Source organism: Silene latifolia, chromosome 7 (genome assembly GCF_048544455.1).
Source record: "Silene latifolia isolate original U9 population chromosome 7, ASM4854445v1, whole genome shotgun sequence".
In the NCBI taxonomy this organism is placed as follows: domain Eukaryota; kingdom Viridiplantae; phylum Streptophyta; class Magnoliopsida; order Caryophyllales; family Caryophyllaceae; genus Silene; species Silene latifolia.
The window spans coordinates 9,073,818-9,090,391 of record NC_133532.1 but is presented as its reverse complement, the minus strand read 5'-3'; the positions used below and the strand labels follow the sequence as shown (position 1 = coordinate 9,090,391).

The 16,574-nt window shown below is 36.1% G+C and overlaps 2 protein-coding genes across 8 annotated transcripts in view; one reads left to right on the top strand and one right to left on the bottom strand.

Annotated features, from left to right (window-relative positions):
* The first annotated feature begins 542 nt into the window (after positions 1-542).
* The window catches only part of LOC141591632 (borneol dehydrogenase, mitochondrial-like), a 96,594-nt gene continuing 80,562 nt past the window's right edge, over positions 543-16,574 (top strand). The window contains exon 1 of the mRNA XM_074412033.1: positions 543-767. Within this exon, the coding sequence (XP_074268134.1) occupies positions 558-767 (210 nt within the window). The 5' untranslated portion in view covers positions 543-557. The remainder of the gene's footprint in view (positions 768-16,574) is intronic.
* LOC141591631 (bifunctional nitrilase/nitrile hydratase NIT4A-like) lies at positions 5,561-15,431 on the bottom strand. Of its 7 annotated transcripts, XM_074412031.1 has the most exons (7): positions 15,149-15,427; positions 13,033-13,212; positions 12,288-12,577; positions 11,392-11,646; positions 7,911-8,028; positions 7,145-7,207; positions 5,561-6,309 (listed from the first exon to the last, which is right to left on the bottom strand). In XM_074412031.1, the coding sequence occupies exons 3-7, from the start codon at positions 12,430-12,432 to the stop codon at positions 6,210-6,212; spliced, it is 681 nt and encodes a 226-aa protein (XP_074268132.1). In that variant the 5' UTR covers positions 12,433-12,577; positions 13,033-13,212; positions 15,149-15,427; the 3' UTR covers positions 5,561-6,209. The 7 variants fall into 7 exon arrangements, 6 of the variants coding, with proteins under 6 accessions (XP_074268132.1, XP_074268129.1, XP_074268128.1 ...); XM_074412028.1 differs by having other exon boundaries at positions 5,561-7,207; positions 8,138-11,646; positions 15,149-15,431; XM_074412027.1 differs by adding an exon at positions 8,138-8,297 and having other exon boundaries at positions 5,561-8,028; positions 15,149-15,431.

Below are 16,574 nucleotides of genomic sequence, written 5' to 3'. Positions count from 1 at the left end.
GTACTCCATATAAGCTGTCACTTCATAAAGTCACTCGTACCACTTATTAGAGACAGAGTATATAGTAACGATAATAACAAACTACGTAACTTGTTTACCTTCAGTCCTTCACCTTCGAAAGCTTAACAATATGGTTTTTCCAGTACTTTCAGCTGCCGCAAAAAGGTACGAGTACATTTCCAACTTTCGTATTATCCTTGTTTTTTTCCGAGAAGTTTTAGGAAATTATTTAGCTCGTGAGTATTTTATTATCTAATAAATTTTCTGTCTTAGATAAGAATTTGTTCTATTAAATATGTAAAGGTAGAATTTATTAAGAATTTGTTCTATTAAATATGTAAAGGTAGAATTTTATGTCTTAGATAAGTGGTAATGATATAAGGTACATTCAAAAAAAAATCGGAAATTTCAACTAAAAATTCTGAAAATTTAATCCCAGTGCCCCTGGTAACCCCCAGCTCCACCAGTGCGCTCATACTTGCAACCAAAGTACCAAACGACCCCTTATTAAATCGGGATCCGAATATTCAGATTGGCGGGTAAAGTGGCGATAAGAAATGGAGGTCCAAGATGATTTGGGCAAAATTTGTAAAGAACTTGGCCCATCAGCTACATTCATCCAATGTGATGTAACAAAGGAAGAAGATGTTAAAAATGTTGTGGACTACCCAATATCTCAATATGGAAAACTGGACATCATGCATAATAATGCTGGGGGTCTTCTCACACCCAGCATAATCGAAACTACTCTGTCCGAGTTTGAGGAGGTAATTATATTTATGCAATAAAAGTAGTACGAGTAATAAATAATAATCGAGTTTCCTATTTTGGTTTAATGACTTGGTATTTTATAATTTGAATTGATATATGTAAAAAGGCTCGTCATTATTATAAATAATACGGAGTAGATTAATAGCGGATTCATGGACTATGGATGGTTGGGCAAGCCCTGCCGCGAGAGGTGGACAAAAGTGCGGGTTAGCACGACCTGGCACATCCTAGCCCGCCCTAGTGGGCCAAAAAATGGCAGCCCGTTAGTCCGCATGTCCAGTCCAGCCTAGCTCGCGCATTCACCATAGGTTGAGCCCAACCAGATTCCTCTGGCCTAGCTCCGTTGGGCTTGCGAAAAAAAAAAAACAATATTGTGGTTCGGGCCGCATTTGAGTGAGCCTGGCCCAACCTAAACCGCTTCTTTCCTAGTATAAGCCCCTTATGATAACACTAGTTTGCCTCCCATAACATTTCTTGTCCCACAAATTAAAATCCTGATCAGACTACTACTCATAATTTATAAATCACAAATTGTTCTATAAGACCAATATTTAGGTAAGACTAACCCAATAGCATAAGGCCCAACAAAATTACTTAATAAAAATATGAAATAATACTTTTATTTTAATAACCTAATATTTTAAATTAATAACTTACATATTTAAATATGTTAGTTTTCATTATAAAGTATAAAGTTATCAAAATAAAATAAAAAACTTAATATATCAATGTTTTTGTTTGGGCTTTTATCTTATTGGATCAGTCCTATTCTATAGGACGGTCCTATAGGAGAGTTACTGTTTATAAATATATCAATATATTCGTCTTATCGTAAAATAACAGTTCTATATAAATGTCTTTTTTTGTCTTTTTTTTTTGGACATGTATGTAAATGTGACAATCCATCGAGAAATAGAAATATACATCGAAAATAGTACTTGTTTATTTGGATAAAATCTAATGTAACAGAGACAACAATTAGTGTTATTTTTACATAGGGCTGTAAGGTGACAATCCATTGACTTGCAAATTGACTTAATTAGAGTATTTGTGAATACTCTAATTATAATAATTAGAGTAAATTAGATTTTACTCCTTTTAAAATCATCTTTTTTTAAAATTACTCCTTTTTAAACTTTTTTGCTAAAATTACATCCTTAAGTTATACTTGCTTAAATTGCTCCACATACCAATTTAAGTGACTTATTTCGTCTGTTTTTAAACTAATTCCGTTTGTGCCTTAGCCAATCTATACTTTGAAAGATATAACTATGTAGCCATGTTGGGGGAGTTCAAAAAGAGAGGAAATAAGTCACTTAAATTGTGAGTTCTGAAGCAATTTTAGGCAAAAAATGCAACTAAGGAGAGTAATTTTAACAAAAATACAATTAAGGAAGTAATTTAAAAAAAAAATTAAAAGGGAGTAATTTTAAAAAAGTTGATTTCAAAAGGGAGTAAAATCTAATTAGTGCTGATTTTCGCCGTACATATTTTTCTCATCGTAGTACGTTATTGACAATTATTCCTCTCAATTCTCCTCCCATTTTCCCTCTCAAATCTCTCTCTAATATATTCTCTGTAAATAAATTATCTTTACACACGTGTACTGTACTCATAAACGTACATACTACATCCAAAAAAATTAATACTCGTTTCGAAGACAAGTCATGACTCATGTCTACCATATTTCGACTTTATTATATCTTAGATGCATTACATTGAGGAGAGTTTCTCTCCATTTCCTAAAAAGAAATGGAGAGACCATTTCTTTTCGGTGGTCCAGATCGTATTCTGGCATCATCGAACGGCTCAAAATTTATGGGTAAAAATAAAGGTATAATGAGATTTGGTGAGAAAAATATTATTAAATGAGTTTAAGAGAGAAAATGGAGAGAAAGAAATGGAGAGGATCCATTTCCCTTTAGATTTTGGCTCTCGTCTACTGTTGACTTCAATGGTTTCACTAGTCTAGTACATTGAAAAAAGGCAATTAACATCCTCTCCATTTCTTTCTCTCCATTTCCTCTCACAAACTCATTTAATAATATTTTCTCATCTACACCCTATTAACCCTTTATTTCCTTGCATAAATCTTGAACCGTTCGATATTAGCAGGATGCAATCCGATCCGTCGATAGGAAATGGCCTCTCCATTTCTTTTTAAGAAATGGAGAGGATCTTGACTCGAAAAAAGGGATGCGTATACTTGGTTGTGAGAATAAAAAAAAAAAAAAAACACATCAAAAGAATCCCCTATAGACTAAAAGAATAACACAACTGTGTTATTCCCGCTCAACTTTCCCGCTCACCTTTTCCCTCATACAGAATATTCTATTCTAGAATATAATCTATTCTAGAATATCCCCTTATAATATATTATAATCAAAATATTTTAGTCAACCCAAATTACTCTACACAATCAATGATCAATAATATTATTTACGGCAATCAATATCTCCATATATGGGATATTTCTTCTAGAATATTCTAAACAATAATATAGTCATCAATCACTATACCCCATACATGGAATTTTCCTTCTACGAAATCCTATACAATAATATTGATGTCAAATAATTGCTATCAATCTTCAATCTATTTTGAACAATAATAAATATATAGAAAGAAAATCACAAAAATGAAGAACAATAAAATAAAATGGCAGTTTATAAACACTATACAATATTTAAAAATATTCTACCTCTTATCAGTTTTCTGTAACAATAATTCATACTCTTTTATCTGGAACTTTTGCCTTGCCTTATATCTAAGTTTAGAATATAACACATGATTATATATGCATTTCAATATTCAGTAATCGTGCTGCTATACCGGTTCTATTCAGTAAAAGTGCAGATAATGCTAAATGGCCTTCGTGTTTTGGGCTTTTGCCTCGATGGATGTTGGCACTGATAATTAAGCTGCTTTATAATGGCTGTAATTGCCTTCATATGATTATAATTTATATATAAAAATACATGTACATTAAATTAAACCTATATTCAATTTATAAAATTAATATAAATACTCCAAATCTCTAGAATTACCCCTATAAAATTGCCGTGCTGTAGCACGAGTTTCTATACTAGTTATACATATAGACATATAGTACATTGAAAATCAAACCATGTACTACTACGCTGAATCGCTGGTGTATAGTTTGCTACTTTCCATACTATCTATCCCTCGTACGACCGTACTACAGCTCGAATGCGAAAATAAATTATGAATCTAATTTAATCTAATACTCCGTAATCATTTGTTTATGTTCTAATCAACCAGGAAAATATAAAAATTAAAAATAGATAAGAGTATTATATTGGGAGTATAAAAAATGGCAGCTAGTAATTTCGCAGCCACCTCAGGCGTTGTTGGCTCTTCCTCGTCATGGACAATCATCTCTTCAGGTAACTAACCTTTCACTTAGGCGAATAATAAGCAAAAGAGGAAACGTGTTTTGCCACTCATCATGTTAGAGACTTAGAGTCAGTAGCTAGGTAGCACGGAAACTTCTCCTAATCGGTCTTTTCGTGTTGGACACGACACTCGTCAAAACGTGTCGGACACTTGTAAAGCCGTGTCTAACTTTCATCTTTTATTTGGGCACGTGTCCGAGATATTTTGAGCAATGTCCATGGTATTTGGACACACCTTTAGACGAAATCAAGTTGAATTTAAGGTAAATGGCGTGAATTGTTATATGGTTGAATTTGGTGGGGAAATAAGTTGAATTGGGGGGCAAGCGATGTTCTTTAAACTAGTAATGAGATGTCGAAATAGATTGATTATAAGTTGATTTTTGGTTTTGGAAATGAGAATGAGTTATAATTAACGTCAAGTTTTATCTTCACTTGTTTAAATTTAATATTCAATACTTTTTAAAAAATAAAATCACATATAAATAACTATAAAATATATATTTTATTAAATTTAAATGACGTGTCCCGTTTCCTAAATTTCATGGGATACCGTGTCGCGTGTCCGTGTCCGTTTTGATGCTACCTAGGTCAGTAGCAGGGACAATAGTCCACGCTGAACAATGAAAAAGTCGAAGTTTCCAAATTTTGTTTATAGTTTATCCAATTACAGTTCAGTCCCGTTGGGATTTCTCGCCTCCTTAAAGTCAATTCTTGACTCACAGTAGCTTTCCTAATTGTTTGATTATTACATGATACAAGTCCCACATAATCACAAGTGAGTGTACATATTACTGAAGTAATGGCACTCGACTCCATATGCAAAGGGCAAAACCGTTGCAAAACTCAACAATCCAAAATTCATATACTCCATATAATCAAAATACTAAACATATAGTAGTTCTAGGCATTGTTGTCAGAATCGCGATTCGATCCAACGATTCTACGATTTTACGATCCAAAAATGCTTGACCGATTCTGGATCCTACGATTCTATCATAGATGTAGAATCTTACGATTCTATTAATTTGAAAATTTCTAGAGTTGGGATGATAATACGATCCTACGATTTTACGATCCTACGATCCGATTCCATAATAAAAAAAATTAATATATATTTTTATATAATGACACCGTAAAACCCAAATTTCGTGTACGTTGTTCATACAATGATACTAAAATCATTAATTACCAATATTTTATGAATAAATATTAATAAATAAGAGTTTTGATTTTCAATTATATGTTTTTACCAAATAAAAAATTATATTTAGTGAGTTTGTATAATCTTGCGATTCTACGACCCAATTCTACCGATTCGATCCTACCCTCCCCATCGATCCAAAGTAGAATCCCGATCCTGACAACATTGGTTCTAGGCCATAGCCAAGTACATGTTACGTTCATATTCATGTTCAGAAATCGCTTACATTTCAAGATTAGTTTGCTAAAATAAATAAATACTTACAATACAATACATGCTTTTATAAATCAAATCCTAAGTGCATTGTTGACGAAATGCTAAATACGAGTTGTAAAACAAGACTCTCGAATAAGAAACAAAAAAAAAAAAAAAAAAAAAATTGTTAAATAGCTCATAAGGAGAGGAAGAACCAGCCAGTAAGTCGTGGTTTGCCTTGACGAAAGGTCTTTCGCCACATAGGCGACAGAGTACTGTTCAATGCTTTGTTTCGATGACTTCTTCTTGGTGTAACTTGAGCTTCGATTTCGTCTAAGGAGTATGCATCAATGGAAACATGACAAATATCATAGGTAATATCACAATATCCCTTGACAAAACAAAGGGTGTCGTCATCTGTGACGAGGGTGAATGACGATAATATTAGGTTGACGCCGGAAGGGGTTGGATTAGTGAAAATCGAAAGTAATTCAAACCCGCTCGAGGAATAGGAAAAACACTGAATATTGCCTTTTGTGTTTACTGCGTACACCAACTCATTGAAGCAGGTTCCTTCGCCATGGAACGGGAGTTTGACATCAGAGAACTTCCAAGAAGAGCCATCAAAAGTGTAACAGCCAACACGATTGATTGAAAATGAAATGAAAGATGGAGTGGAAACATAGGCCTCGATTTGATAAGCAGAGATGGAAAGCGGGAACGGTGGAAAATGAAACCAATTACTAGAAAGCTGATTAATATTAATCGACTCGATTTCAACAAAATATTTAACAATTGAAATAACAAACAAGTCGGAACCTTTGTACAACAAAATAGGACGTATTCTATCAATGTTGAGAGATGGAACCGTAAAAGGTGAAAGATCATGAGTATGAGAATATCCAATAACACCTCTGGAATCCTCGAACCCGCCAATTTGAAACACTTTATTTCCTAAAGATATAAAAGAGGATCCCCGACTAGATTTTGCTAAAGAACAATACCTTACCTTCGAGATGTTGGAAGGATCATCAAGGGACAATAAGTATAATTTTTCTTCCCCAAACTCCTGATTTATAGTGACTAAGTTAGTAGGGCAGTCCGGGGACGAGAAGTGGGAAGCCATTGAAACTATGGTTTTGAGTTTTTCTTTTGGAGAACACAAAGCGGAAAAATCCTTATATAATACTTTCCTGACTACGTTTATGGGTAGGTTTAGGATTAGGAAGGTGTAGGTCTTGAATAAAGAAAAAAAAAAGAAAAAGAAAAAGAAACTAAAAAGAAATAAGCAAATCACATTGCCAAAAACAAAGGAAAGGAGAAAAAAAGGAAAATTTGCAAGTTTGTCAAATTGAGAGAAGCCGTAAGTTTCCCACATTAGGAAGCCATTGAAATTAGGAAGTATTTTTCTTATAGAATTAGAAAGATGTTCTTTAATATTCCGTAATTCTACACTTATTAAAATCCATAATCCCAAATTGAAGTGTTTTTCGTTGCGAAAACATTAACAAGTTCTTCAATTGTAGATTAACTCCAAAATAGAGAACAATGAAAATACCAGGCTACCTCCTTTGGCGTCAGTGCCAACTGCCAAGTTAGGAGTGTCATGCCGACACGCACTCTGCAATCAAATTGAAGTGTCAAAGTAACATAGATATCGACATTGCCATAAACTAGGTACTCCATCTTTTCATTTCAACTCGCAAGTTTATGTCAGGCACTTGAACATGGTCATGAGACTGGGATAATTCAAAATACGCCAAAATGACGGATTTTTCAGAAAATTACCATTTCCATATATGAACACATATCTATGTCAGAAAAACCGAATATGCATAACATAGGCCAAAAACTGAGAGAAGAGATCCAACAAAGAGCATCAAAGGAAATTCAGAAAATTACCATGTCTCCATATATATACGTTAAATTCAACTACCCAACCACTTGAAGAGTTTAAACTACATATTGTGGTATTCCTCTGTATTAAAAACTGGGCATCATTCTTCACTGAAAATACCAGGCTAACTCCTTCACTAATACCACCAGGTTTTATCAAGAAAAATAAGTTGGCAACCATGCCCATTAGACATAGGCGGTCAATCATAATCAGTATTCATCTTTCTAGATTCTAGTGATAGTGAAAGACGATGTCATAGAGAATGTTTGAAGACTTAAAAGTATTGGATCAAAGGAATTTAACATTACTAAGCAGTGTCCATGGGATTGTGTGATATACAGGAAGCGAAAGTTCAAGTGCGATAACATGCAAATATTGTTTAATCAACTGAAGGACGGTGTCATAGAGTTATAGCATTGGGATCTACCTATACAGATTTTTCTGCTTTTTCGGATGGTCCTTAACAGAAAGGCTCAGAATCTCAGGCCTTGAATAGTGGCCAACAACATCAAAGTCGAACTTTGCTCGTGCTATGTCTCCCAAATCTGCGGATCATTCAGTGAATAGATATCAGCTTATTAGCAAGTTGACACTTGAATACAACATGAAAATAGGAAATGACGAGCAAAAGCAAAATTAGCTCTGGTACAATACGTCAGGCAAAAATAAAGAGGCTGGACTGTGATCCACAACTCGTCTATAAAGAGAACTCATCATTCATAGCATATGCAGGTGCATGCTGAGTGAGCTATCCTGCCATAATTTTTCATAAACCGCATATGAATATCTTTCAAGTAAGAGAAAGGAATCCGTCCTGCCAAAATAGTAAAATTATGGATAAGAGAAAGCAATAAAGAATACTTCGAGCAAACCAAAAGACAAATTCATCAAGGTTTTTGATAAGATATAACAAAATCTTCCCCAAGGTTTCGACCCAAAAATTAAGAAAAACTACCCATTTACCTTTCTACCCTTACATACCATCATTTACTTCTCTCACCCGACAGTCGACACCCACGCCATCTCGAACCACCAACCCAGCCCCAAATACAACCAGAACCCAGCCCCAACCACTAGCAGACCAACCCCAACCACAACCAAGTGAACCAACTCATCCCGGACCTCCGCCAAACTGGCCCTAGACAAATGAAACTCTCCGCCAATCCAACCCAACCACCCAATCTACTCCTCGTCCACCGACATCTCCACGAACGCCCCAACAAATGCACAGCCCACCCCGAAAACAGGCTTGAAAATCGTCTTTGGCCTACAAAACACCCTCTTCAAACCATAAAAACCCATCTCCCACTCCAAAATCCCTATGTCCTAAACCAAAACCCCTAGATATAGGGTTTACGGGGGTGGGAGAGGGGGATTCCGGGATGGAGGCGGGTTTTCGGGGGTAAGGGTAGGTGTTTAGGGTGGTGGTCGGAGGTCGACTGTTGTGCAAGGCGGTGTAATGATAGGAGGTCAAGTGTGTGTGCGTGGTGCGCTGGGTTGGTGCAAGACACGTGTGGTGGTACGAGGAGGTGTGGTACGCAGTGGTAGTGGTTAAGGTCAGTGGTGGAGAGCAGCCAGGCAGAGAATGATTGTAGTGACAGGGTCGGGTGGGGTGGCTGTTAAAAGAGGAGAGTGTAAATGAGTGAGGGTGGTTTTTCATTCAAAACTTTATGTCAAAACACGGTAATAAGGAACAAATTATGATTAACCCCAATAAGGAACTATGGACGATCAAACATAGTAGGAGAGAGTATACACACAAGTCGACAAAAAGCTGGCATTCTCTAGTTCTTGAAATGTTGAGAGATGGGATGATTTGTTTGTTTAATGTCAAAACGATTAATGATTGGGTACATTGTTGTTAGTTTATTCGGGTCGAATATCCGTTTCTAATATCGTATTTTTAATTATATAAATGATTTTTTTTTGTTTTCGTGGGTCAAGTGATCATCCCACCAATTTTTTTCGTTTCTATCACTTTAACACATAAATGCCCAAAAGCCTAGATTTTCATTTTAATTAATTATTGTAGAGAAGTCGATGAATTACATGCTTCATACATAAATTACAATGTCATTCAATTATTTTCATAAGTACATTGATGATTTCTTCAACTGTAGACTGCATAGGAGCGTCAAGAGACAAGAGCTCGAGTTGTGTCCGACTATGGTATGTAACACAATGTTTCAGGGGGTGGCATGGAGGGGTATTGTTTGTGCCATAGGAGTTGTAAGTTATAACGTGGATCATCTCCGGTCATCTTCTTCCTTTTCTTGTTGTGAGCGGAGGTGCTCGTTGCATTAGTTTCAGTAAGTTGACATGCGTGAACAACGACATGTGCTTTGGTGACAATTGTGTCCCATGAACAACGCTCACGAGTGCAAGGGCGTAGAACACAAACTATTTTATCCGAAACAGGTTGTAACAACGTAGCCCCGCCATAGAATGGTTCGTTGGGAATTGACGGCAAGTAAAAAATACACATAGTATCGAAATAGAAGACGTCAACGTCGTTAGTATCTTCTACTAACTTATAGATCCCTAAAAAGCAAGAAAAATCCCTATATCTTGGCAAACCAACATAAAGACCGTCAGACCCCATTTGCTTAGCTTCTTGGAGGAAAGGAAGTTCGTTAGGGGAACGTTGGCTAGAATGAGAGCTATCTACCGAGTAAATAAAATAAGAACAAACATCCTTAACTGATAAGTAAAGGCCTTTGGAAGACGGGGCATAAGCATCGATATAATATTGATATATAGGGTCGCTTTGCTTAGGAGGTCGAAAGTTGAGAGGGAGGTCAAGCTTAACAACGACAACATCCCAAGCTAGATCTAAAACAGGAACATTAGTATCCAAAACCTCAAGACGCAGGGTAAAAGCTAAAAAGGGAACATTAGTATCCGAAACCTCAACACGTCGAGATTTATTATCGAAGCCACTGGGAAAACAATAGAGCTTAGTCGATATCGGAACGACAAACGGATTCGGTATATCATAATTCAAGGAGGGTCCTTGGTACTCGATAGACTCATCCAAATCATAAATAATAACACTCCTTTTAGGTTTGAAATTAGTATCGGTACCTCCAATAATAAAAATCTTGTTCATGTGAGAAATGATAGCGGAAGAGTGCATACCGATCCCATTAATGGTTCCCTTAATAATATAAGGAAGCTTATAAATATCTGACCACCTTGGATGGTCGATATCCTTCATGAGAAACGTCCTATATAACGATTTTTTCTTACCCTCTTTGTCTCTGTCTTTCTCATCGGTATCAAAGTAAAAGGCTAAAACACTCCTTTCATACTCTAAAACGTTCCGCATCTTTCTTATTTTTTTTTTCTTTATTTAGATTTGAGAGCGTTTGATTGATTTTGAGGGCGGGCTTAACCGCCTATATATACCCCTTTGATAGACAGACCTGTCACTAGAATTTGGAAATATTTTTCCTATAGAATTCTACCGACGTGTCACTAGAATTAGGAAACTAAGTTTCCCTATAGGATTAGGAAGAGTAAAAGGGTAAGGAAATTCATGTTGAGGGTGCGTCTCAAACGTTGAAATGGAAAGAGTTAGATTGCTGGTAACTATTTCTTAAATTCTACATATGGTGGTGCATTTTTGCGTGAAGGAGCGGTCATGACAGTGCATTTTTTTTTTAATTATGGGTCTTCCGAAAACAGAAGTTCTGTGTTAACGGAGGGATAAAGTTGCATCCATCTGACTCCCGCTTACTCTGTCATCTATTAGAGAATGTAATCTGATATCTTTATATTTCCCACTATTAGCACATGTCTGAAAGAAGCGTGTATCCCATCGTTGGCAACAATAAGGTGACTTGTGAAAGTGCACACTTATGCAGGAAAAACTAGAAGATGCAACAGCAACAAAGAATTAAGCATACCGAGATCGGCTGATATGAGCGCTTCCCCTTCATAATTCGGACCAGCCAGGATAACCCCTGATGGCGATATAATGGCATTGCCATCAGCACATACAACAGAAGAAAACACATACTCAGGAGGTGGAGGATAGTGTTTTCTTCGACAGAACTGATTGGCTGATAGAACGAAGCATCCGCCCTCTAGAGCAATATGGGTCATTGATGCCTGCCAGACCTCCCTTGAGTCGGCGGTTGGAGCACAATATATTTCAACACCTGAAGGCATAAACCAGTTAGATATGATCATCATTGTGAGAGATACATCATAAAGACTGACCTACATATGGAGAACGAACAGTAATTGAGGTTTAGGGATTTCGAAATATACTTCACCTAGCCCCTTTCATGAATCTGAAGGTTAAAATTCAGAGCGGGGTCACAGGGGTCTGGGAGACAGGCAATTGCTATCACAAGGCAATTAGAGGTTCTTCCAAATATCCTCAGGGACATTTCAAATTTTGTTAAACAATAATATAGAGGACTAAGCAGAATCTCAGTATCCTACGCTGATTTGCATTAAATGATATTTATTCGGACATCTTTGATCATCAAATCAAATCAAACCATACACTAAAAGAAGCCCATTTTGGGACTTAACGCAGGGATGGGTGAAGAAATAATGCCCTGAAATTTCTCTTGCATATAAATAGAAAAAGCAGAATACAACATGATAACGTCTAGCGGGGACGCCATCGTGCACCGGGCTGCCCTTTGCCTTTATAAATAGAAAAGGCAGAATACAACATGAGCAAGCCAAAAGATGCCTTCTATTAAGGTTCATCCAATCTAGTGATTCAAATGATAACGTCTGTGGAGGTTGAAAATAATAAAATGAAACCAACTCTAGAGCAGCTAACCTTTGGCATACATTGCCATCCGCAGAAGCGGCATTTTGTTTTCCCAATAAATGGCAGCGCCAATTTTCCCAAGTGGGGTTTCAAAGACTGGAATTGTTGAACCATCACCAAACCCCCAGATTATACGCTCGAGAGCTGTCGGCATCACGATGCTTACCCAGGTATCGACCGTGAGAATCAAATAAGAGAATTGTTCAAAGAAGATGCATATCCATCTCGTTCTATTACACCCATCACCAAATAGACTTTGTACTTTCCAGCCATTGCAGCCAAACGATCAACTTCAGGACCTGCACTCACAAGAAAAACATAAAGGATGGCAGATTTGTAGCAACTGGAACAAGCATCAAGCAACTAAAAGAGAAGCAAGTCCACAATCAAATCTCTGATGTACATATAAAATGACAACAAAGCTGAATCACTCCTGCTTCAGTAGCATGCAGCGGCACATACTACCTCTGTAGCTTAGACCTGGAGACGCTGACCAGGCCCGAATGATATGTACATGATACGATGAGTCAAACAATCGGATTGGTGATCGTTAAGTCTACTATAGCCTACAAGCCCTTTTCATTCATCAGTGTAACTGTGTAAGCATCTAATGAAATCATTCCAAGCAAATTAGTACAGTTATCACGGAGTGTTTAAACTGTAAACATTAGTGTTCAACAAGTTTAAGTGCCACTAAAAAACTGTTATTGAGCATATACCAGGAGAGAGCGTGACAAAAAGCTACGAATCTTACCAGGCACATCAATGGCAGATGCATGATATTTACGAAACTCTTCTTTTCCCTTAGCTGTCCTGTTACCAATCGATACCCCGAAATCAGAACCACGTGGATAACCACCAACAAATGCTTCCGGAAAGACAACCAGTTGAGCTCCATATGAAGCTGCTTCAGCTAACAATCTCTCAGCCTTGTCTAAGGTTAAAATTGAAGATAAAATCAGGACATGTGAAAGTCTCTGGGTAATTAAATCTCTAAACAAATGTTACAAAAAAAACAGAGAATTATTTACACACAACCAATATGAAGAATGACGATATTGTGTGGGAATGATGGTGAAGTCAAATGCACAACATAAATTGAGATGAAGAAAAGTTGAGGAGGCGAAGGGGCGAAGGGGCGGCATTCCACAACGAGGGAACTGCCCTCCTATGAGATAAAAGATAAATATGAATTTTTTAGTTAAAATTTTCAAGATTCTTTCTAAGTTTCTTTATTACTTCGTACATTGCAGGTTCGTTAATCTATGTTTAGACCCCCCCCCCCCCCCCCCCCCCTAACTTCGGATATTGACTACATCAGTTGTGCTACAAGACAGTGAGATAGTTCATCAGTGTTAAGGAGCACAGGCAAAGATTATCTACGTTATGAGGTAGGTGCTAGTCTTGACAGCAACTGCAACTATCGACCAAAATTCACGAAGTTAGTTGTAACTAACAAAACTTTGTTACAGCTGACAACAAGTAGCTGATAACCTTGTATATATACCATCACGTTTCATGAACACTTGCATTCTCATTTTTAACTTAAACAACTCTATTATATACTCTATGGTTATTTGCTCTCAAAATATCTTAGCAGATTCTCTCACATTCAACAATGGCGTTTGTGACTCCATTACTAGAGGTTAACCGTTAACCTAGCTTGATTTCTACTTTTTATATGTAGCAATTCACACTCGCAGACTGTTAAATTAGACATCAAATATGTATCATCGATGTCCGCATAATTGATGAGATCATATTCCAATCCGGAAAGTGAAAATAAAATAAAGAAAGAAATTGGATCAAAGTAAGGAAAAATTTGTAAAAACCACTTGTTATATGCAATTTTTTACTAATTATTACCAAGTACTGAATATAATTCTTTAAAAATAAAATTACTACGTATTATATAACGGTTGTACAGATTGGTACCTAAAATCAAATGTAGTCGGCTCTTATACATCATAAATTCATTACTGGATCAATATAAACAGCCGAACAGCCTGATCCGGAACATTGCAAAACCAACCTCATCTACCTACTACCTACTACCTACTACCTACGGATTAAGGTGAGCAAGTTCCTGAGCTACCCTATAACATAATCGAATAACAGATCACCAAGAGACAACATCAAAACAACTACACCATTCTAGAATGTCTTCAAAAGTTCAAATAGCTACCACGACTGGTTTCACGTCAATTAAGCGCATTAATAACTACTTGACAATCACTTTCAATTATAGCATTCCTTCTTCCTGCTTAGATTGCTACCTTCACACCAATACAGATTCCACTAGACTGGCTTCCACTTCCCACTCCTCCTAGACCGCTAACCGCCTAGCCAGCTTTTCTAAGTATTTTCGATCAATTTTAGTCGTTCTAATTCTTAATTGCATTGTTTTGTGCTATTTAATGACGAATGTGAAGAATATAATGTGCCACACGTTGGAAATCACCAAAACAAAATTGTGGATTTTGATTTTAGGTATCAATTTATAACCGAATTAGCGTAGTAAATCGACTGTGCACTAAATTAGCGTAAAACGGCCTTACACAAGAATTTGCATTTTTCGAAGTCATTTTCGAGTTGATTCGGTGTTAGTATAAAACCGTCTTACACAAAAAGTCGCATTTTTCCTATCAATAATTATAAACAACAATCACAATAACGCAAATTAAACTAATATCAACAACAATTAATAACGCTAACCGCACAAATGAGCAGATAAACTGAATAAAATGATCATGAAAAGAATTCTATGGTCTCAGTCATTTGTTTACCTTTTATATTAATTGCGAACGGTAATTTAATCAAAGGTAAACAAATGACGGAGACGGGAAGGAATTAGGAAAGGGAGAGAGTACCGAGAGTGGCGGGAGTGTCGTAGAAGACGGTAGAAGCTTGAACGACGGTGGCGCGTACGGTGGTTGCTGATGTGTCCGCTCCCATTTCCACTTCTGCGATTATTGGACCGTCGTTCACGGTGACCGGAACTAAGGACATTTTCGTCTTTTCACTTTACTCTTTTGTGTACCTGGTTTATCGCCTTCACGGTTGTATTCTAGGCCGTTAATACTTAATAGCTTTACGACTTTTCTAGAGCCATGGTTTATTTTCGTTCGGCAAGTCTCTCCTTCGACGAATGTATTCGATTTAAGTGAGAAACGGGTTAAAAATACTTTTATTTGTATATATAAGATATTTTAGATCTGGTAAATGGATCATTTAGTTTGGTTTCCGATCGAGTTAAATCGGTTCGATTTAAATCAGGTTTACCTTAGACTTAGTTTCGGTTCGGTCTCGATCGGATTCATTTCGGTTAGCAATTTTAACTGGTTTGTGTTATTTCAAGTCGGGGACGGTTTGGGTCGGGTCAATTTCAGTTCATTTGAGATTCACGTCATAATTTTCTTAAAATTCAATGTGCAAAAATTAGCTTAAATGTACCTTATACTTTCAATTAGAATGCAATAAGTCACAACTCACAATACCACTAATAAATAAAGAATTAATGAAAAATATCTACAGTATAATATGAGTGTATTAATGAGAAAATAAATATTTTTAATTCAGGCCAATCAGTTTAGTTCTTATCAATCCAGATTTATTCAGGTTCGGTTATTATTGAATTCGATTCCATTTCTGTTCTCGATTCGGATTGAATCAGGTTTCGGGTACTATTTTGGTTACTCATATCCCGCGCAAATGCGCGCTAAATATAGGCCTTTTATTTTTTACTGTATTATGTATAGATTTTAGATTTATATCTCATGTATTTTTATAAAAAATAATTAATCTTAAAATTAATTAAGAGAATTGAGTAATACCATGAAGTGTATTTTTTATGACAATATTTTAACTACCTCAAATCATTTTAATAAATTATTTTCGCCACGAATTTAATAATAGGAGATACAGTTTATGTGTATAGATTATAGTTTTATACTAATTTTGTTTTATTTTTGTTAAAATAATATATTTTTTAAGTTTCATGATGAAAAAATTATTTTAAATGGAAAATAAGTTTAATAAATGAAAATTAAGTTGTTTTCATATATAAGCTCGAGGCATTTTGGAGGGAAAACTTTAAAGAGGTTTTATTCTCTAGTATATATAGGAGGATTGAGTCAATTAATCCCAGTAGGTTTTATGAGAGACTGTCTCCTACTAATTTAGTGGGAGACATAATAGGGAAAAAAAATTCAATGGATCCCCCAACTCATTATGTGAGAGATCTCTCAATAACGTTATTGAGATACCGTCTCTCCGGAGTTTTTGTGTAAACACATT

Excerpts from the sequence above, each read along its gene's own strand:
- LOC141591631 (XM_074412029.1), bottom strand. The coding sequence starts at position 6,964 with ATGTGGGAAACTTACGGCTTCTCTCAATTTGACAAACTTGCAAATTTT.